The sequence below is a fragment of the Pan troglodytes genome, chromosome 19 (assembly GCF_028858775.2).
Source record: "Pan troglodytes isolate AG18354 chromosome 19, NHGRI_mPanTro3-v2.0_pri, whole genome shotgun sequence".
NCBI lineage: Eukaryota > Metazoa > Chordata > Mammalia > Primates > Hominidae > Pan > Pan troglodytes.
The window spans coordinates 88,554,714-88,574,922 of NC_072417.2; the positions used below are offsets into that span (position 1 = coordinate 88,554,714).

At 58.2% G+C, this 20,209-nt stretch overlaps 1 protein-coding gene across 14 annotated transcripts in view; it reads left to right on the plus strand.

Moving 5' to 3' along the window:
* The window catches only part of LLGL2 (LLGL scribble cell polarity complex component 2), a 49,234-nt gene extending 29,248 nt beyond the window's left edge, over positions 1-19,986 (plus strand). The window contains exons 3-26 of one of the 14 annotated variants that reach the window (XM_016930879.2): positions 920-1,017; positions 3,030-3,111; positions 3,387-3,502; positions 4,047-4,205; positions 7,800-7,962; positions 8,117-8,249; positions 8,538-8,592; positions 9,138-9,292; positions 13,256-13,473; positions 13,552-13,619; positions 13,758-13,911; positions 14,001-14,105; positions 14,741-15,033; positions 15,126-15,288; positions 15,728-15,878; positions 16,446-16,562; positions 16,677-16,843; positions 17,798-18,062; positions 18,265-18,415; positions 18,729-18,757; positions 18,990-19,037; positions 19,230-19,272; positions 19,387-19,445; positions 19,648-19,986. In XM_016930879.2, coding sequence (XP_016786368.1) covers positions 920-1,017; positions 3,030-3,111; positions 3,387-3,502; positions 4,047-4,205; positions 7,800-7,962; positions 8,117-8,249; positions 8,538-8,592; positions 9,138-9,292; positions 13,256-13,473; positions 13,552-13,619; positions 13,758-13,911; positions 14,001-14,105; positions 14,741-15,033; positions 15,126-15,288; positions 15,728-15,878; positions 16,446-16,562; positions 16,677-16,843; positions 17,798-18,062; positions 18,265-18,415; positions 18,729-18,757; positions 18,990-19,037; positions 19,230-19,272; positions 19,387-19,445; positions 19,648-19,655 — 3,000 coding nt within the window. In that variant the 3' untranslated portion in view covers positions 19,656-19,986. Of the gene's footprint in view, positions 1-919; positions 1,018-3,029; positions 3,112-3,386; positions 3,503-4,046; positions 4,206-7,799; positions 7,963-8,116; positions 8,250-8,537; positions 8,593-9,137; positions 9,293-13,255; positions 13,474-13,551; positions 13,620-13,757; positions 13,912-14,000; positions 14,106-14,740; positions 15,034-15,125; positions 15,289-15,727; positions 15,879-16,445; positions 16,563-16,676; positions 16,844-17,797; positions 18,063-18,264; positions 18,416-18,728; positions 18,758-18,887; positions 19,038-19,229; positions 19,273-19,386 lie in introns of all 14 variants that reach the window. The other 13 variants (XM_016930880.2, XM_523719.6, XM_009433285.3 and 10 more) reach the window with 13 other exon arrangements.
* The last annotated feature ends 223 nt before the right edge of the window (positions 19,987-20,209 follow it).

Below are 20,209 nucleotides of genomic sequence, written 5' to 3' on the forward strand. Positions count from 1 at the left end.
GCCACTGCACTCCAGCCTGGGCGACAGAGCGAGATTCCATCTCAAAAATAAATAAATAAATAAATAGACGTGCAAACATTCACAAGTGCAGAAGACTCAAAGGATGTACACTTAGGTGTTAGCAAGGTTACTTCTGGTTGTGGGAGTTTGGGTGATTTTTGTTCTTTTTTTTTTTTTTTTTGAGACGGAGTCTCGCTCTGTCGCCCAGGCTGCTCTGCTTGCCGGGTTCGCACCATTCTCCTGCCTCAGCCTCCATTTTTGTTCTTAAATGTCTTTATACCTCCCAGGTTTTTCACAGTGTGTGTGTGTATTCTGTAATAAATGAAAAAAACACGTATGTGCAACGACACTCCAGGAATTCCCTTTCTGGGAAGATGGTTGGAATTTGGTGACAGTAAGAGTCTGTGAGACCCAGCTGACTGGGGCCTGGAGGGACCTGGAAGAGCCCAGAGCAGGGCAGGGCCTCCGCGGTACTCTAGGCCCCTGGGTGAGCCCGGAGCTGCGGTGCAACCAAGATTTTCTCCCGAGAGACCGGTGTCTCCATTGTTCCAAACTCCCCTTAGTTTCCCCACCCCGCACCCATAAGGCCCCCATGCCACTGAGGAGGGCTGGGTCCGTCACCCAGGGTGCACGTGGTGGAGGCACCAAGTCAGTTCCTGGAAAGCATTGAGAGGCTGGTATGGTGTCGGGGAAGATCAGCTCGCAGGGGTGGCCATGAGGCCAAGGGCAGAGTCACAAAGTGACAGGGGGTGGGGCCTGGTAAATATGGGTTAGGCTCCAACACTCAGGTGTCTGGGAGGAACCGGAAAGGTAACGAAACCCTGCTTCCTGCTGGGCCGTCTGGTGCTGCAGCTCCAGCAGCCATGGTGGCGCGAAGGGGACAGGTCTACAGGCCCACCCCGCGTGCTTCTCGTTGCAGACGGTGGAGCATGGCTTCCCGCACCAGCCCAGCGCCCTCGGCTACAGCCCGTCCCTGCGCATCCTGGCCATTGGCACCCGTTCTGGAGCCATCAAGCTGTATCCTCTGTCCCCTCACTCCCACTCGGGCAGGGCCTTGGGGTGGGTGAGATTTGGGGAGGGACATCTTTTCCTTCCTTGCCCATGGGCTGTTGGGATAAAATGAGGGACTTTCCTGATTTCCAGTTTTGGACATGATTTTATTCCAAAATGGGGCGGGTATGGTTGATGGTGGAGCAGGGACCTGGGCATGAGTGCATCCCTGGTGGGATGCGACCCTGTCCTTTGCAGGAGGACAGTGAGGTTTGAAATGGACTGAGGAGATACAGGCTTATTTTGTCCCCTGTGTCCTTTCAGGACCATTCATGTAGTCTGCTCCCTTTACTCAGTTTCCCCTCTCACCTATTCCTGGAGGTTTCAGGAATCCCCCAGTCCCGGGCAGGGGGTGAGGCTGCTGGGGGGCTCAGAGACCTGTTTTGCAGGGGTTGTATTGGTGGATCCAGAGGGAAGGACCTGACGCCCATGTCTCAGCCAGTGATCATTCAGTGAGTGGCTGGCTGGTGCGCCAGTAGCAAGGCCTAGGCCCTTCTGTGCCCCTGCCTCCCTCAGCTCCCCAGCTCCCCACCTCACCACCAGAAAAGCAAGTTACAGGGACCCCTCTTGTCGCTAGGGATGTTTTTAATTTAAAAAAAATTTTTTCGGCACTTTGGGAGGCTGAGGCGGGCAGATCACTTGAGGTCAGGAGTTCAAGACCAGCCTGGTCAATGTGGTAAAACCCTGTCTCTACTAAAAATATTTTAAAAGTTATCAGGGCGTGGTGGCACATGCCTGTAATCCCAGCTACTTGGGAGGCTGAGATGGGAGAATCGTTTGAACCTGGGAGGCAGAGGTTGCAGTGAGCCAAGATTGCGCCACTGCACTCCAGCCTGGGCAACAGAGTGAGACTCTGTCTCAAAAACTTTTTTTTTTTTTTTTTTGTGGAGACAGGGTCTTGCGATCTTGCCCAGCCTGGTCTTGAACTCCTGGGCTCAAGCAACTCTCTCGCCTTGGCCTCTCAAAATGCTAGGGTTACAGGCATGAGTCACTGCACTCCCAGCCTGCAGTTTTGTTTTTTAACCTATCTCGATAAGAATCAGAGGTGGACTGGCCCCAGGGCCCTATCCACAAGCAGAGATGGGGTGGCCTTGGGCCAGGAGAGCAGGGCTCGGCAGCCATCTTCCAAATTCCACCCCGACTCCCACAGGCGGCAGACAGTGGAGAGGGCTCTGCCTGGCAGGGACAGTCCTTCCCCGGCCTGAGGCTGGATGTTGTCCAGTTGGGTCATCTTTTATCCAGAGCACTGGTTCTGGCCGACTGGGGGCTCCCAGTGTTTTCAGAGATGAAAAACCGGATCAGGTTGGGCACCCCGCCAGTCTGATCTGTGCTCCCCTCAGGGCAGGGCCCAAGAGAGTTGAGAGATGAGGGACCACCTCCAATAGCTTGGCTGCCACCTCCAGCGGAGCCTGACCTCCCTCTTCCCCTCTGCCCGGTGTGGGGGAGGGGTATGGAGCGCTCGAGTTCCAGGCTGGGCTGGTGTACACAGGGGGCCAGGGCCTTGCTGCGGGCTTAGCCTTCCCTCGGCTGGTTAATCATTGCCAGGCCACAGCCAGACTCTAGTTACCAATCCCTGGTGCCAAGACTTATGGGCTAAGGCTGTTAGTGATAGGCCCCCTGGGGTGCCATGTGTTTTTCCACAGGTGCTACCAAGCGACAGCCAACATGTCTGTTGCGGCTCAGGATCAGGGTGGCAGCCTGACAGTTGCCAGGGTAGGGCTTCACCTTTCTATGGAGTTGCTCCCACCGGCCTGACTGGGAAAAATCTCCCAGGGGTCAGGTCACTGGCCTGGTGCCCCAGGGCCAGGGCTGCTGTGTCTCCTCCCCACCCTAGGCTCCATGCATGGGTCCTGCTGCCTCGGGGGAGGGCAGCCCCTCTCTGTGTTTGCATCATTGCACATGGGCCCCGAGGGCCTAGCACTCAAGGCAGGCAGGGGATGGTGTCCGACCTTCCAGAGCTTTCCTGAGCCTACTCCTAGCTACGGAGCCCCAGGCGTGGAGTTCATGGGGCTGCACCGGGAGAACAACGCGGTGACGCAGATCCACCTCCTGCCCGGCCAGGTGAGGGACCTGGGGTGGGACAGGAAGCCACTTCCATGCCCTCCTTGCCTTCACTGCTTCCAGCAGGGCTGGTGTGGAGAGGCTGGCATTTGGTGGCCCTGGGTTTGCTGCTGATGGAAAGACCTGGGACCCCCTCCCTTTCCACAGCTGGGGCTCATGGGCCACCCTGGGAGTGGCCAGGGGGTCTTTTAAACAACTGGGGCTGGGTGGCCCCAGTGTGTAAAGGCCTTGCCTGGGTAGCAAGACCACATACTCCCGTCGTGTGCCCTCGCCAGTGCCAGCTGGTCACCCTGCTGGATGACAACAGCCTGCACCTTTGGAGCCTGAAGGTCAAGGGCGGGGCATCGGAGCTGCAGGAGGATGAGAGCTTCACACTGCGTGGACCCCCAGGGTAAGGGCTCAATCCCCAGCCCCTTCCACTCCCAGCCCAGCCTGACCCTTGTCCTTAGCTCTGGAGTGGGCTCACCCTTTGTGAGGCCTGTTGCGCCCCTGGCAGTGCCTGGCATGCGTTTGGCCCGATGCATCGCCACACTCAGGTGCTCCGAGTGGAGTGGGCGGGGCTGCAGCCTGCCTCCTCCATCCACACCACGCCTCCTCCATCCACACCCCACCTCCTCCATCCGCACCCTGCCTCCTCCATCCGCACTCCGCCTCCTCCATCTGCACCCTGCCTCCTCCATCCGCACTCCGCCTCCTCCATCCGCACCCTGTGTTATGCTGGAGGGTCCCTGGCGTCTTTCCTGCCTCCTAGCCCAGGCTCTCTGCCGTCTGTCTCCTGTCTTGGCAGAAAGCGACCAATGTTTGTCCTGGCTTGAAATGTTATGACCTCATTAAAGGGCCTTATGGGCTTGTTTTCTGAGGAGTCAGGGGACCCCGTCCATGGCATCTCCCCTGCTGGGCAGTGGTCGGCTCACGGGCAGCTGTTCGTGTCACAGGGCTGCCCCCAGTGCCACGCAGATCACCGTGGTCCTGCCACATTCCTCCTGCGAGCTGCTCTACCTGGGCACCGAGAGTGGCAACGTGTTTGTGGTGCAGCTGCCAGCTTTTCGTGCGCTGGAGGACCGGACCATCAGCTCGGACGCGGTGCTGCAGCGGTGAGCCCAGAGCCCGGCTGCTGTTAACTCCATCCCCTCAAGTTAGGCATGGCTTCTCCCCTTGGTCCCAGGACTCTATCAGGAGCTGTATTTCTCTGCTGGGAATTCCATGGGGCTATAGCAGGGGAGGCTCTTGGCTTCCTACCTGTCACCTACTGAGAACCTATTGGCCTGTCATAGGTTAGCATCATAGCACTAAAAAGGGGGCTTTGAGGGTCCCTCGTCTAAAGGCCCCAAATGACTGTGTAATGTCACCGACTGTCAGTCCAGTGTCCTTTGCACTTGCCATGGGTTTCAGAACCCCAGGGGCTCTGCAGCGGGGAAGTCGGGCCCAGACCTCCCTGCGTCACTGGGGCAGCTCCTGGTGCCACCCTGTGCGGTGGGCACTTTGCTGAGGTTCCATTTGCTCGCAGGCTCTGTGGCTAAAAAGCCTTGACCGCCACAGGCGTGTGGGTCTGTTGAGATCGTTTCAGAAGCTTTGCTCCTTGTTGATGATACTACAATAGAGAGGGAGTTGGATCAGGTCCGGGTGGGAGAAGGGGATGGGGCCCAAAAAAAGAGAGGAGATAGCATCTGACAAGATCATGTTGGGGCCGGGTCGGTCATGGTGGAATGATCTGTGGTTCCAAGGGGCAGGAGGAGGCCAGGGTGCTGGGCCCCTGGCCCTGCAAGGCTTTGGACTGGGCCTGGGACACATTCCTGCAGCAGACCAGCCCAGCTCTCCAGCCCTGGGTGGTGATGAAGCAGGGCCCGTCTGCCCAGGGCAGGGCATGACTGGGCTGGGAGGATTCCCACTTGGGGCTGTGTCCCTCTGAGTGCAGACCTCTGCCTTTCCCGTTCAGCAGGGTAGGGCTGGGGCAGTGTGCCCAAGGTCAGAGCAGAACACTTTGCAGGATGACAGGTACCACAGTGGGACACAGCCTGTGGGCAGGACGGCATGGGACCTGCGCCCCAGCAGGTGGCCACACCAGTGACCAGCCTCACCCTGTAGTTAGCTGGCGGGAATCTAGTTGGCGGGGGGGCCCAAGTGCCCTGAGAGCCCCTCCTGCCAGTTTATTTACATTATATTATATTTTATTTTATTTTATTTTTGAGATGGAGTTTCACTCTTGTTGCCCAGGCTAGAGTGCAATGGCACGATCTTGGCTCACTGCAACCTCTGCTTCCTGGGTTCAAGCTATTCTCCTGCCTCAGCCTCCCGAGTAGCTGGGATTACAGGCATGCGCTACCACACGTAGCTAATTTTGTATTTTTAGTAAAGACAGGGTTTCTCCATGTTGGTCAGACTAGTCTCGAACTCCCGACCTCAGGTGATTGACCCGCCTCAGCCTCCCAGAGTGCTGGGATTACAGGCATGAGCCACAGCGCCTGGCCCAGTTTGTTTATTTATTAAAAAAAAAAAAACAAAAAACAAAGAAAAGAACATTTTTTTTGAGAGAGTCTTACTCTGTCCCAGGCCAAAGTGCAGTGGCAAGATCTCAGCTCACTGCAACCTCTGCTTCCTGGGTTCAAGTGATTCTCCTGCCTCAGCCTTCTGAGTAGCTGGGATTACAGGTGCACGCCATCACACCCGGCTTATTTTTGTATTTTTAGTAGAGACGGGGTTTCACCATGTTGGCCAGGCTGGTCTTGAACTCCTGACCTCAGGTGATCCACCCACCTCGGCCTCCCAAAGTGCTGGGATTACAGGTGTGAGCCACCACGCCCAGCCCCTTTTGGCAGTTTAAATTCTCGTCCTCTTGATGACACTTATCTAAGTTTTTAAAACGTGCAACCCTTTAGTCTCATAACTCTGTCTCTGAGAAGTCTCTGTCCTAAAGATATAGGATAAGAATGATCATTGTAGGGCTGTTTTTAATGGCAAAAAGTTGGAAGCCCTCTAATTGTCTAACAGTTTTCATCTGTGTAAAGACATTATTTGCATTTATTAAGAATATCTAGATGGACACAGTTGCTCACACTTTGGGAGGCTGAGGTAGGAGGATTGCTTGAGGCCAGGAATTTGAGACCAGCCTGGGCAACATAGCAAGACCCTGTCTCTCCCCACAAAAAATAAAAATTAGTTGGGCAAGGCGGCACACGTCTGCAGTCTCAGCTACTTGGGAGGTGGGAGGATCACTTGAGCCCAGGAGTTGGAGGCTGCAGTGAACCATGATCAGGTCACTACCTTCCAGCCTGGGTGACAGAATGAGATCCTGTCTCTAAAAAAATTAAAAATTAGGCCGGGCGCGGTGGCTCACGCCTGTGATCCCAGCACTTTGGGAGGCGGAGGCAGGTGGATCACCTGAGATCAGGAGTTCGAGACCAGCCTGGGCAACATGGCGAAACCCCGTCTCTACTAAAAATATAAAAAATTAGCCTGGCGTGGTCGTGGGTGCCTGTAATCCCTGATACTCAGGAGGCTGAGCAGGGAGAATTGCTTGAACCCCGGAGGTGGAGGTTGTGGTGAGCCGAGGTCACACCACTGCACTCCAGCCTGGGCAACAGAGCGAGACTCCATCTCAAAAAAAAAAAAATTAAATATTGAATATTAAAGTCCCCTTCAACTCTCACTCTTGATTCAAATTCTAATGCCAGTGAGGTCAGTGCTAGCAGTAGATGTGCCAGATATAGATAATGTGGAGAGCTTGGGTTTAGTGTGGCTTGGGTCCAGGCTGGGTCCACTTCCCACATCCTTGCTGTTGGCTGTTGGTCCTGTGCCTGCTGCCTTGTGGTTTTTTTTGTTGGCTGCAACACCTCCAGCCCTCACGGCAGCATTCCAGGCCTGGAGACGGGGCAGGGGTGAAGGCTCCAGGGCCAGGCCAACTTACACAGAGTTTTGTTTTATGGGGCTAAAAAACTTATTATTAAACACTCCGTTTTGCAAAAATGCACTGAATATGAATGTACAGTTTAACAGATTCTTGTAGAGCATCCTTGCAGCCTTCCTGCCAGGCATAGAAATAGAACTTTGATGCCCTCCGGAGGTCTTATGCACCCTTCCTAGTCAAGGCTCCCTCTTGCCCCTGCATTGACTTTTCCAGAAGTCACTGCCTTGCCTTGCCTTATAATTTTACCGCCTGTGTTTACATCACTGGAGGTCGTGTCCATGTCTCTGTCTTGTTCTACATGCTGCCCCTCTCCCCTTGGTGACATGTCCTAGCCATCTTTCTTTCTTTTTTTTTGGAAATGGAGTCTCACTCTGTCACCCAGGGTGGAGTGCAGTGGCACGATCTCGGCTCACTGCGACCTCTGCCTCCTGGGTTCAAGCAATTCTCCCACCTCCGCCTCCCAAGTAGCTGGGATTATAGCCATGTGCCACCACGCCCAACTAATGTTTTATATTTTTAGTAGAGACAGGGTTTTGCCATGTTGGCCAGGCTGCTCTCAAACTCCTGACCTCAAGTGGCCTGCCCACCTTGGGCTCCCAAAGTGCTGGGATTTCAGGCATGAGCCACCACGCTCAGCCATCCACTGCGCCCAGCCCCTAGCCATATTTCTATGCTGGCACATGGAGCAGCCACCTCTGCATAGGGAGCCCCATGGCTGTGCCATGCTGGGGGCCATTCCCCCTGGTGGACAGCATCGGAGGCTCACGGCACTCCCCTCGCCCAGGTTGCCAGAGGAGGCCCGCCACCGGCGTGTGTTCGAGATGGTGGAGGCACTGCAGGAGCACCCTCGAGACCCCAACCAGATCCTGATCGGCTACAGCCGAGGCCTCGTTGTCATCTGGGACCTACAGGGCAGCCGCGTGCTCTACCACTTCCTCAGCAGCCAGGTAGGCAGTGCCCAGGACATGGCAGGCGCCATGTTGCTCTCCCAGGGCCCCAAATGGCCCATACATGCTCTGTGCAGAGGCATGGGGTGCAGGCGATGGGAATGCCACCTCGGTCCAGCGTGCTGCCCTCTGTCCCTCTCCTTTTCCTCCATAGCAACTGGAGAACATCTGGTGGCAGCGGGACGGCCGCCTGCTCGTCAGCTGTCACTCTGATGGCAGCTACTGCCAGTGGCCCGTGTCCAGCGAAGCCCAGCAACCAGAGCCCCTCCGCAGCCTCGTGCCTTACGGTCAGTGTTTCACCCGCCGGGCAGTGCCCACCCCCAGTGCCTCCTGGATTCAGGTGCAGGTTGCTCAATTCTGAAGCAAACTCCAGGGCCAGAGAGGGTAAAGGCTTTGTCCAAAGCCACACAGCAGGGTTCGCCTCACCCAGTTTCTTGGGGAACTTCTCAGAGCAAGATTCCCAAGCACAGGTCTACCATGTGGATGTGGCATGAGCTAGAGGGATCTGTGCCTGTGGGGACTGACACTTGTCTGAGAGTTTGAGGATCCGTTCAAGCCGATTCCTTTCCTTTCAGGTCCCTTTCCTTGCAAAGCGATTACCAGAATCCTCTGGCTGACCACTAGGCAGGGGTAGGTATCCATGCTGGTCCTCTTTCCTCTCCAGAGCCTTCCTGGAGGGCTGGAAAGGTCACTTAGGCCTCTGCCTGGGAAGTTGGTGCCAGTGAACACTCTCAGGTTCCGTGTTGGGGTCTTGGACACCAGGGAGGGGAGACAGGGTAGATGCTATTCACATCTCTCAGCAGCCCAATTCCTGCCAAGTTTATTCTTGCTCCTTTCTTCCACCTTCCCAGAGAGACGGTGCTGAGCAGCAGGTCTCAAACTCCTTTAGTGGCAGCCCTGTTTCTTCAGACAAAATCACTCTGGGTGATGTTCAAATAGAATTGGTGGGGGCACCCAGCTTGAGGCAGGAGTGGCTGCTGAGACTCAGAGCCCCCAGCCTGGATGCCCTCACCTTACCCCCAAGTCCTCCTGGGCTGTAGCAGTTGGAAGGAGATGGGGTCCAGTCTCCCCTGCTCCTGGGGACCTTGACTGAGTGGTCACTTTGATTGCCGGCCTGTGGCTGTTGAGGCCGTGCCAGGAGCCCCAGCCCACTGCCGCTTCTCTGTGCCTGCCAGGTTGCCCTTCACCATCTTCCAGGGTGGCATGCCACGGGCCAGCTACGGGGACCGCCACTGCATCTCAGTGATCCACGATGGCCAGCAGACGGCCTTCGACTTCACCTCCCGTGTCATCGACTTCACTGTCCTCACAGAGGCAGACCCTGCAGCCGGTAGGAGAGCTTCGGGAGTGGGTGCCCAGGGTTAGGTGTGGGAGGCGTGGGGCAGGGCCATCAGTAAAGACAGGGCCAGGTGCAGTGGCTCCTGCCTGTAACCCCAGTGCTGTGGGAGGCCAAGGTGGTAGGATCGCTTGAACCCAGGAGTTCAAGTCCAGCCTGGACAACGTAGGGAGACCCTTGTTTCTACAAAAAATAAAAAAATTAGCCAGGTGTTGTGGCACGTACCTGTAGTCCTAGCTACTCAGGAGGCTGAGGTGGGAGGATCACTTGAGCCCGGGAGGTGGAGGTTGCAGCGAACCAGGATCATGCCACTGTACTCAGCCTGGGTGACATAGCCAGACTGTGTCTCAAAAAAAAAAAAAAAAAAAAAAAGGGCTCTGCACAGATGTTCCTAAGCCTACCACTGTCCTGAGTCCCTTAGCCTCACTGCACCCCAAGGTGCAGTGTCATCAAGCCCTACAGCTCCTTTCTCTGCCTCCCTGCCACCCTCCCCAGCTAGAGACCCAGCCCAGCCACACCTCCTGTCTGCCCCGGGCTCTCTGCCCTTTCCAGACTGTAATGGGACTTAGCCCACAGGGGGCTGATCTGTACTGTTGGATTTAACACCCACCCCGCTGAGGCAAGAGGGTCCTGGCTTAGAGATGGCAAAGCCCGCCTTCTGGGCAGGGCAGAAGGTGGCTGTGCAGCCTCCTGGAGGTCCAGCAGGACCGGCAGAGCCCTGAGTCAGCCTCGTAAATTGTGTGACAGGCAAGACCAGAAAGGGCTGATGTTGAAACCTGGAGAGGAGCCCTGCAGGAGCTCTCCAGGAGGGAGGGCCCTCTCCTAATGACGCTGGCCTGAAAGGGCCTGAGGCCGAAAGGTGAGGGAGCGGGGCTGTGTACTCACGGCCTCTATCTACCCTGTTCAGGGGAACCCCAAACCTGCTTTTCTTTCTTTCTCAGCCTCTCCTCCCTCCTCACACCCTGGATGCTGAGAGCAGGGCCCAGCTCTGCTCTTTCCACAACATTTGGGCCATGTTGGCACAGAGCGGGGGCCTCTTGGGCTATGGTGGCCACACTCCCCGGGCTAACTGAGTTACCTGATTCCCAGCGGAAAGGTCAGGAAGGGAGGGAAGAAACTTGCTGAGCTACAAATTCGAGACTGCTGGGGCTTTCTAGGACAGGCCACCTTCCTGCAATTGTCCCTCTGTGTCCCCAACTCCCCGCAGTCCCGCAGGCCAGGAGGTGGGTGCCTGATGAGCGGTGCTTCCCTCAGATGATATGTGGGCACCCTGAAGCTCTCATGTAATGGTTCTGCTGTGCCGGGTTGTGACCCAGCTGTCCCTGGTAGGCTCTCCTGTTTAATGAGCAACTGCTATATGCCAGGCCCTGTTCTAGAAACAGATGAGGCCCCTGTTCCCATGGAACTTAGATCTGAGTATGTGGACAGAGTGAGCAGGTTGCCAGATAATGTCAGAGGTAAGAAAAAAGCCAGGCAGAGGACAGCAGTGCTGGTTTAGACAAGGGTTGGCAAGGCCTCCCTGATAAGGGGACGTATTTGCGCAGACACGGAAACAGTCTGAGGGAAGGCTTGCCCTGTAGGGACCTGGGGTGCAGACTGAGCTGGGAGGGCTCTTGGCTTGCTCCAATGAGGTAGGGGCGAAGAGAGGGCAGAATGGCCCCCATGCTGGTCCAGATGTGGCCAGCGCCAGATTGTATAGAGCCGTGGAGGCACGGTAAGGACTTGGGGTTTGAGGGAGATGAGGGCCCTGAGCAGGGGTGCCATGATCTAGCCTCTGCTCCAGAAGGATCTGTCTGGCTGCCATGGGGGGAACACGGAGTGGAGCAAAGACGGGAGCCCAGTGAGAGTCGAGGGAGAGGTGACCTCAGCTTGGGCTGCGGTGCAGGCCATGGGACTGGCAGGAGGTGGCTGGGGTTACGCTGTCTTTTCTAACATTCAGCATTGGCTGAGGGGCCAGGTCAGGGCTCACAGACTGTTGCTATAAAGGGCTGGGTGGCTTTCTTCCCCACAGCTACTCAGCCTAATGCCATTGCAGAGCACATGTAGCCATGGACAACACAAGGGGCGTATCCGTGTTCCAGGACAGCCATATTGACAGGAATAGGCAGGAGGCCAGATCTGGCCCTCGGGCTGTAATTTCTTGGCCCCTTGTCTAGGGAGAGGTAAATGAGGGGAGGAGAGATCAGTCAAGGATGACGTGAGGGTTTGCTGGGAGCACCAGGAATCCTGGAGAAGGTAGTGGCAAGAGGGTGCAGCAAGCTCAGCTGGGCGGGAATCAAGTCTGAGGACTTAATGTCTCCTCTGATCTCCAGACCCATAAGGGAGATGCTGAGTAGACAACTGGGGCTTATGGGTCTGGAGTTCAGGGGAGAGATCGGGAAGGTGTCCATTTGGAGTCATCCACGCAGAGATGTGTGAAGGCTGCTCAATGATTTTGAGGTTTAAAGAAAAAAAGAGATGTGAAACCAGGGGCCCTGATGAGGCTGCCCAGGTGGTAAGGAAGACAGAAGAGAAGCCATGGGACAGCTGAGCCTGGGCACCCTCAAGCCTTGGAGGCATGGAGTTTGGTGGGGATCTGGCAAAGAACACCTGGGAGCAGCCAGCGGGCAGCAGACCCCAGAGTAGCAGGGAAGACAAGCGCTTCAAAGAGGCAGCGTCAGCCAGGGGCAGTGGCTCAGCTGTAATCCTAGCACTTTGGGAGGCCAAGGATGGCAGATCACCTGAGGTTAGGGGTTCGAGACTAGCCTGGCCAACATGGTGAAACCCTGTCTCTACTAAAAATAAAAAATTAGCCAGGCATTGGTGGCATATGCCTGTAATCCCAGCTACTCGAGAGGCTGAGGCAGGAGAATCTCTTGAACCCGGGAGGCAGAGGTTGCAGTGAGCTGAGATCATGCCATTGCACTCCAGCCTGGGCAACAAGAGCGAAACTCCGTCTCAAAAAATAAAAATAAAAAAGAAAAACAAAAATTAGCCAGGCGTGGTGGTGAGTGCCTGTAATCCCAGCTACTTGGGAAGCTGAGGCAGGAGAATCGCTTGAACCCGGGAGGCGGAGGTTGCAGTGAGCTGAGATCGCACCACTACACTCCAGCCTGGGTGACAGAGCAAGACTCCATCTCAAAAAAAAAAAGAGAAAAAAAAGACTGGGCACAGTGGCTCATGCCTGTAATCCCAGCATTTTGGGAGGCCAAGGTGGGCAGATCACTTGAGCCCAGGAGTTCAACACCAGCCTGAGCAACATGGCGAAACCCTGTCTCTACCAAACATACAAAAGTTAGCTGGGTATCGTGGCTCACACCTGTAATCCCAGCTACTTGGGAGCCTGAGGCAGGAGGATCGCTTGAACCGGGAGGTGGAGGTTGCAATGAGCCGAGATCACACCACTGTACTCCAGCCTGGGCGACAGAGTGTGAAACCCTGTCTCAAGAAAAGAAAAAAAAAAAAAAAGACAAATGGTTTAATCGTCCAGCGCACATTTATTGAGCACTAGCTGGGTCCAGGCCTGAGTGAGGTGAGGTGATTGTGTGCAGTAAAGAAAATGCCACCCCTAGCAACTGGTGTGCTGAAGACCACGCATGCTGCTGCCTGTGGGGAGAGGCTTGACAGGTGCATCTGAGCAGGGAGAGCAGGCCCCATGGAGGAGAAACCAGGGAAGAGGGTTGGCAGGCACAGCTGCATGCCTCTGAGGTGCCTATCCTGGTTGGGACCCTGCCTTCCAGCCAGGTGTATCCCCCCAGGAGCCCTGTGCCAGGGAGCTCTCAGCAGCTTTGCATGCAGAGCCAGGGCTACTGCCCACACCTGCTGCCCTCCTGGAGATGGAAAGGCTTTGCTCAAGCAGCCAAGAACAGGGCTTTCTGGATCTGCAGATGCCCTGGCTCCAACCCTGGAGCTTCTGATTCCACAGAGCTGGGCAGCTTCCTCCTGGCCCCGGCCCCTGACCCTTGCCCTGTACCCCAGCCTTTGACGACCCCTATGCCCTGGTGGTGCTGGCTGAGGAGGAGCTGGTGGTGATTGACCTGCAGACAGCAGGCTGGCCACCGGTCCAGCTGCCCTACCTGGCTTCTCTGCACTGTTCCGCCATCACCTGCTCTCACCACGTCTCCAACATCCCACTGAAGCTGTGGGAGCGGATCATTGCCGCCGGCAGCCGGCAGAACGCACACTTCTCCACCATGGTAGGTCCGGCCCTGGCCCCAGCCCCAGCCCCACTGCAAGCCAAACTCTCCCATGGACTTCTTGGTCTCTTTTTCTAGGAGTGGCCAATTGATGGTGGCACCAGCCTGACCCCAGCCCCACCCCAGAGGGACCTGCTGCTCACAGGGTAGGGGACTTTGATGCTACCCCTCCTCTTCCCAGTAGGATATGTGGGGTGGGAGCAGAGCCCTGAGGTGGACGAGCCAGCCCCTGGGCATCCCGGCTGGCATCCCTCTCACGCCTGGCAGGCGGGTTCTGCCCACAGGCACGAGGATGGCACGGTGCGGTTCTGGGATGCCTCGGGTGTCTGCCTGCGGCTGCTCTACAAACTCAGCACTGTGCGCGTGTTCCTCACCGACACGGACCCCAACGAGAACCTCAGTGCCCAGGGCGAGGACGAGTGGCCCCCACTCCGCAAGGTGAGGCCAGGAGCCTGGGACCCAGGAAGGGCAGAGGCCAGCTGGGTCCAGCCCCCGTGGCTGCTCACAGGGCCCCTCCCCTTCTCCAGGTGGGCTCCTTTGACCCCTACAGTGATGACCCCCGGCTGGGCATCCAGAAGATCTTCCTCTGCAAGTACAGCGGCTACCTGGCTGTGGCAGGCACGGCAGGGCAGGTAGCAGGCTGGGCTGGGGAGGGGGAGCTGGGAGGAGTGGTCGATGACTGGGGACAGCAGGGACAGGAGCCAACCACCTGCCTAACGCACATTCTGTGTCCTGTGCTTTTCCGGTGGATGGAGGTGGCTTGATCCCCTTGGCGGGAGGTCCCTGGGATGGTTGTTTCTTCTCCAGAAATCAGAATTAAGGGCTGGGCCGGGCACGGTGGCTCATGCCTGTAATCCCAGCACTTTGGGAGACCAAGGCAGGCAGATCACCTGAGGTCAGGAGTTCGAGACCAGCATGGCCAACATGGTGAAACCCCATCTCTACTAAAAATATAAAAATTAGCCAGGCATTTGTGGCTCGTGCCTGTAATCCCAGCTACTGGAAGGCCGAGACAGGAGAATCACTTGAACCTGGGAGGCAGAGGTTGCAGTGAGCCGAGATTGTGCCACTGCGCTCCAGCCTGGGCAACAGAGCAAGACTTGTCTCAAAAAAAAAAAAAAAAATGCAGGAGAGCTGGGGTTGGACAGAGGCCTTTGTCCTTCCTTGAGCCTTGGGCCCAGCTCCTTTGCTGTCCCCACTAGTAGCATCCTGCGGCCTTGCCGTCCCTTTGCTGAGGGCTTGCTGAGCCACCTGCCACCCTGCGCAGGTGCTGGTACTGGAACTGAATGACGAGGCAGCGGAGCAGGCTGTGGAGCAGGTGGAGGCCGACCTGCTGCAGGACCAAGAGGGCTACCGCTGGAAGGGGCACGAGCGCCTGGCAGCCCGCTCAGGGCCCGTGCGCTTTGAGCCTGGCTTTCAGCCCTTCGTGTTGGTGCAGTGTCAGCCCCCAGCTGTGGTCACCTCCTTGGCCCTGCACTCTGAGTGGCGGCTCGTGGCCTTCGGCACCAGCCATGGCTTTGGCCTCTTTGACCACCAGCAGCGGCGGCAGGTCTTTGTTAAGTGAGCAGGGGCGGCTGGGTCCCGGGGCTGGGAGTGGGGCCCGCGAGGACTCCCAGGACCTAGCAGCACTGACAGCCTGCCATCCCCCCAAGGTGCACACTGCACCCCAGTGACCAGCTGGCCTTGGAGGGCCCACTCTCCCGCGTCAAGTCCCTCAAGAAGTCCTTGCGTCAGTCATTCCGCCGGATGCGTCGGAGCCGGGTGTCCAGCCGGAAGCGGCACCCGGCTGGCCCCCCAGGAGAGGTGAGGCCTGAGGTGAGGCTGCGGCCGGCCACGTGCCCAGGTTCGGCTCAGAGCAGCCAGCAGGGGGGCCACACGGCCCCTGCTCCCCAGGCTTGCTAGGCTACAAACAAGATTCAGGGTCCAGGTCGCATTGTGTGACCTCAGACAGGTCACGCTGCTTCTCTCTGCCTCAGCTTCCTGAGCAGAAAGGCAGTAACTGTAATGCTTATCCTAGAAGTAATCCCCAGTAAACGTTAGTGATTTCCTTTTTCTCTCTACAACATGCTGGGGGCCCAGGCAGACTCCCCCAAGGGCACCTCCCTCTTGGACAAGGGTCCCTCTAGACGCAGGCCTGGCAGGTGGCTGGCATGGCTGTGGCCTGCCTTCCGATGCAAGGATCAGCACTGAGCGAAGCACTGTGCCTGGGGAGGGGAGTCCAGAGCTGACCCTCAGGCTGACCCACCCCTTGCAGGCGCAGGAGGGGAGTGCCAAGGCTGAGCGGCCAGGCCTCCAGAACATGGAGCTGGCGCCTGTGCAGCGCAAGATCGAGGCTCGCTCGGCAGAGGACTCCTTCACAGGCTTCGTCCGGACCCTGTACTTTGCTGACACCTACCTGAGGGACAGTGAGTGGCCAGCCTGGGGTTGGGGGGCAGGGGGCAGTGGGCAGCAGACACCCCCTGACCTGGGGGCATGCCGGGGGCTGCTGCCTGCCTGGCTGGTAGGAGCTAAGAGGGTTTCCCCTTGTGAGCAGGGGCAGACTGCAGCCCCTGCCTGCTTACTCCCCTCCCCTGCCTCAGCCTCCGAGTCAGCTTCCCTTGGCTTTATATCCAGGCCGTAGCACCCTTTAGAAGCATGGCCTCAGACCCATCGCTTAGCCTTTCAGGGCCTCAGCTTGCTTCTCTGTAAATGAGGGAGTGACAGCTTCCTCCTAGAGCAGCTGTGACGATCGGGGACAGCAGAGCCTGCTGGTCTCCAGAGGACGTGTCTCTCCCTGGCTGGTTCTCCCCTGCTGTATCGCAGCAAGGGCTGAGCTGACCTGGGATTGGGGTCTTCTATGTTGGGGCCTGTGTGGTTGTCAGAGAGCCTTCCAGCCTCTCCCAGGAGGGAAAACCTGGGAGTAAACCCTGGTTGCCCAGCTCCACCCGACTCCCACGCTAAGGGTCAGACACCCAAACATGGCTTCTCGGCAGGCTCCCGGCACTGCCCCTCGCTATGGGCTGGCACCAATGGGGGCACCATCTATGCCTTCTCCCTGCGTGTGCCCCCCGCCGAGCGGAGAATGGATGAGCCTGTGCGGGCAGAGCAGGGTGAGTGCTGGGCAGGGAGAGCAGAGGGTGCTCGGGCTGCCTGGGCTGGGTCCAGGGAGTGGCTCCAGCCCCGCCACCCCCTCACCGGCCCCAACACCCACCTCCTCCCCCTAGCCAAGGAGATCCAGCTGATGCACCGGGCGCCGGTGGTGGGCATCCTGGTGCTCGACGGACACAGCGTACCCCTTCCCGAGCCCCTCGAAGTGGCCCATGATCTGTCGAAGAGCCCTGACATGCAGGGAAGCCACCAGCTGCTCGTCGTATCAGAGGAGCAGTTCAAGGTGCCACACGGGCAGCGGCGGGTCTCCCTGGGACTCCCCGGGACATCCAGGAGGCTCGGACCTTGGGCAAAAATGATGGCTGGGACTCAGTCTTGTTTGCAGTTGGTGTCTGAGGGGCTGCAGAAGTACAGGAAATAAGTGAGGGGGGAGTCTCGTGTGAGGACACTGAGGCAGGACAGGGGGCCGGGCGCGGTGACTCATGCCTGTAATCCCAGCACTTTGGGAGGCCAGATCACAAGGGCAGGAGTTCGAGACCAGCCTGGCCAACATGGTGAAACCCTGACTCTACTAAAAATACAAAAAAAAATAGCCCGGCATGGGCCAGGCACGGTGGCTCATGCCTGTAATCCCAGCACTTTGGGAGGCCGAGGCGGGCAGATCACAAGGTCAGGAGATCGAGACCATCCTGGCTAACACGGTGAAACCCCGTCTCTACAAACAAATGCAAAAAAATTAGCTAGGCGTGGTGGCGGGCACCTGTAGTCCCAGCTACTCAGGAGGCTGAGGCAGGAGAATGGCGTGAACCCAGGAGGCGGAGCTTGCAGTGAGCCGAGATTGCGCCACTGCCCTCCAGCCTGGGCGACAGAGCGAGATTCCGTCTCAAAAAAAAAAAAAAAAACCAGCATGGTGGTGGACGCCTGTAATCCCAGCTCTACTCGGGAGGCTGAGGCAGAAGAATTGCCTGAGGCGGAGGTTGCAGTGAGCCGAGATCACACCACTGTACTCCAGCCTGGGCGACAGAGCAAGACTCCATCTCGGAGGAAAAAAAAAAAAAAAATCCAGACAGGGAAGTCAGTGACCTCGGCATCCTCCCAGGCCGTGTCTGTGCATCTGAGAGCCAAGGGTTTGTCAGGACACCGGGAGGCATGCGGGGAGGGGAGGGCCCAGCAGCAGCAGCACAGGGCAGGAGAACTGGTTTGGCCATGGGCATGAACAACCACCCCACGCCCCCAGGTGTTCACGCTGCCCAAGGTGAGTGCCAAGCTGAAGTTGAAGCTGACGGCCCTGGAGGGCTCAAGAGTGCGTCGGGTCAGCGTGGCCCACTTCGGCAGTCGTCGAGCCGAGGACTACGGGGAGCACCACCTGGCAGTCCTTACCAACCTGGGCGACATCCAGGTGGTCTCGCTGCCCCTGCTCAAGCCCCAGGTGCGCTACAGCTGCATCCGCCGGGAGGACGTCAGTGGCATCGCCTCCTGCGTCTTCACCAAATATGGCCAAGGTGTTTGAGCCGGGCTGGGTGGATGTCGGGGCCCCGGGCACTGCACGGACGGGAAGGGTGGCCAGGGGTGTTGTGGCCACGGCCAGACTGGATGGGCCTTAAGCGGAGAACTGCGAGGGAGCGCTAGCCCCTACTCCCCCAGGTGGGGAGGCAGCCTTGGCAGCCGCCAGGCCAGGCCGCTAGCATTGCTCCCACTCCCCAGGCTTCTACCTGATCTCACCCTCGGAGTTTGAGCGCTTCTCTCTCTCCACCAAGTGGCTGGTGGAGCCCCGGTGTCTGGTGGATTCAGCAGAAACCAAGAACCACCGCCCTGGTAACGGTGCGGGCCCCAAGAAGGCCCCGAGCCGAGCCAGGTGAGTGAAAGGGCCAGAGGCCTCTCCCGCCCCTCCCTGCCCTCTCTGAGATACCCTGAGGCTCCCACTGCTGCCTGGCTGGAGGCACCTCCCCACAAGCTCAGCCTACCCTCCCAGGCTCTGGCTCTCCTTGCCTCTTTGCGTGCCCCTTGCCCCTGTGTAAGCTGGCAGTCCAGGGCAGGACTCAGTTTACCTCCCAGGCTCTCCTGCTCAGGACAGGCTGTGCCATTGACTTGTTCTTCATGGGACCAGGGCTCTCAGAGCCGGGCAGGGAGCCCGGGGGCCCTGGTCCTCACTGTCTCTCCCCCCACAGGAACTCAGGGACTCAGAGTGATGGCGAGGGTAAGACAGGCCTCCTGGGCCCATGCACACCTGGGCCACACCCGGCCCAGACCTGGGGCTGGACGGGAGGGAAGGGTCCCGAGTGAGCAGGTAGTGTTTGGGCTGGGAATAGAGACGGCATTCCTTCCAGCCCTGGGCCCTGGGCTTCCACATCCTGACCTCAGTAAGGAGAGAGCGAGCCAGGCCGAGGAGGGCCCAGGCGGGGCGCCCTGACCCGGCCTATACCTTCCAGAGAAGCAGCCCGGCCTGGTGATGGAGCGCGCTCTGCTCAGTGATGAGAGTGAGTTGGGTGGGAGAGGGTGGGGCTGGCAGGAGGGGTGGGGAAGGGGGGTCAGGGTCAAGGGAGGCTGGGCAGGCCACTGCCCTGAGGCGGGGTACAGATCCATGGGCACCCACGGAGAAAGGGGGTGGAAGGGCTGTGGCTAGCCGCCCCAAGGGCCTCAGTGGGCCTCTGTTCCCACCCGGCCTGCAGGAGTCCTGAAGGAAATCCAGAGCACACTGGAGGGAGACCGCGGGTGAGGCACCGCCCAGGCCAGCTGGGGTGGGCCCGAGGCTCTGCCAGAGGGCTCAGGGGAGCGCTGAGAGTGGAGGTCCCTGAGGTCATGATTCCCCTGTCTTTGCCTGTGCAGGAGCGGCAGCTGGCGTTCACATCGAGCGGCCGTGGGGTGCAGCCTCAGCAATGGCGGAGGTGGGGGCTCTGGGCTTGAGTGCAGCTGCCAACCGTGCTGGGAAGGGCTGGGAGGAAGAGCCCCGGCCCCACTCCCCTGGGTCCCACGGGGCCGACACGTGCCCTGATGACCAGGAAAGCACCATGTCTGGGCTCAGCGTGGGCGGCTGGGGCACCCCGTCCTGCCTAGGGTGATCTTGAGTTGTCCCTCTGTGTCCTTCAGCAGAGTGAGTGGCTGAGCGTCCAGGCTGCGCGATGAGCACACACTACTACTGATGGCCTTTCGGGGGTCCCTGCCCCAGCCGGAGAGGCCGATGCACAGGGCCCCGCCAGGGGCTGGGGGCATCCCGGCTTCCACAATGCAGCTGCTCTGGGCCTCGGGAGAGGACAGACCCCAGTCCCCTGGGCTGCCCTTCCCGGGCCTCGTCTGTCTGGGTCCTTTGGTCAATGTTGCACAGTTTTTATTGCTCCCATCCCTTTTTGTAGTGGGCTGGGTTTTAAGTTATAAATGTTAACTGCCTCTGGGTGAAAAAGTTTTTAATAAACACCTATTACCTCTTGACTGGTCCACTACTTTAATATTTTAATTGTGTAGAAATTTTCCATGTGAATGGAAAGTGGGAGCCGGTACCCCGCCTGTCCCCCGAGGCTCCAGCCCTGGCCTGGGCCGGTGTCAGGAGAATCCACTTGGGGAGCCGTGTGAATCAAACTGCTTCGTTTTGTCTGAGCCCGGCGGTGCCTTCCCTCTCTGGGAACACATGGCAAGCACGAACCATCTTGAGTCT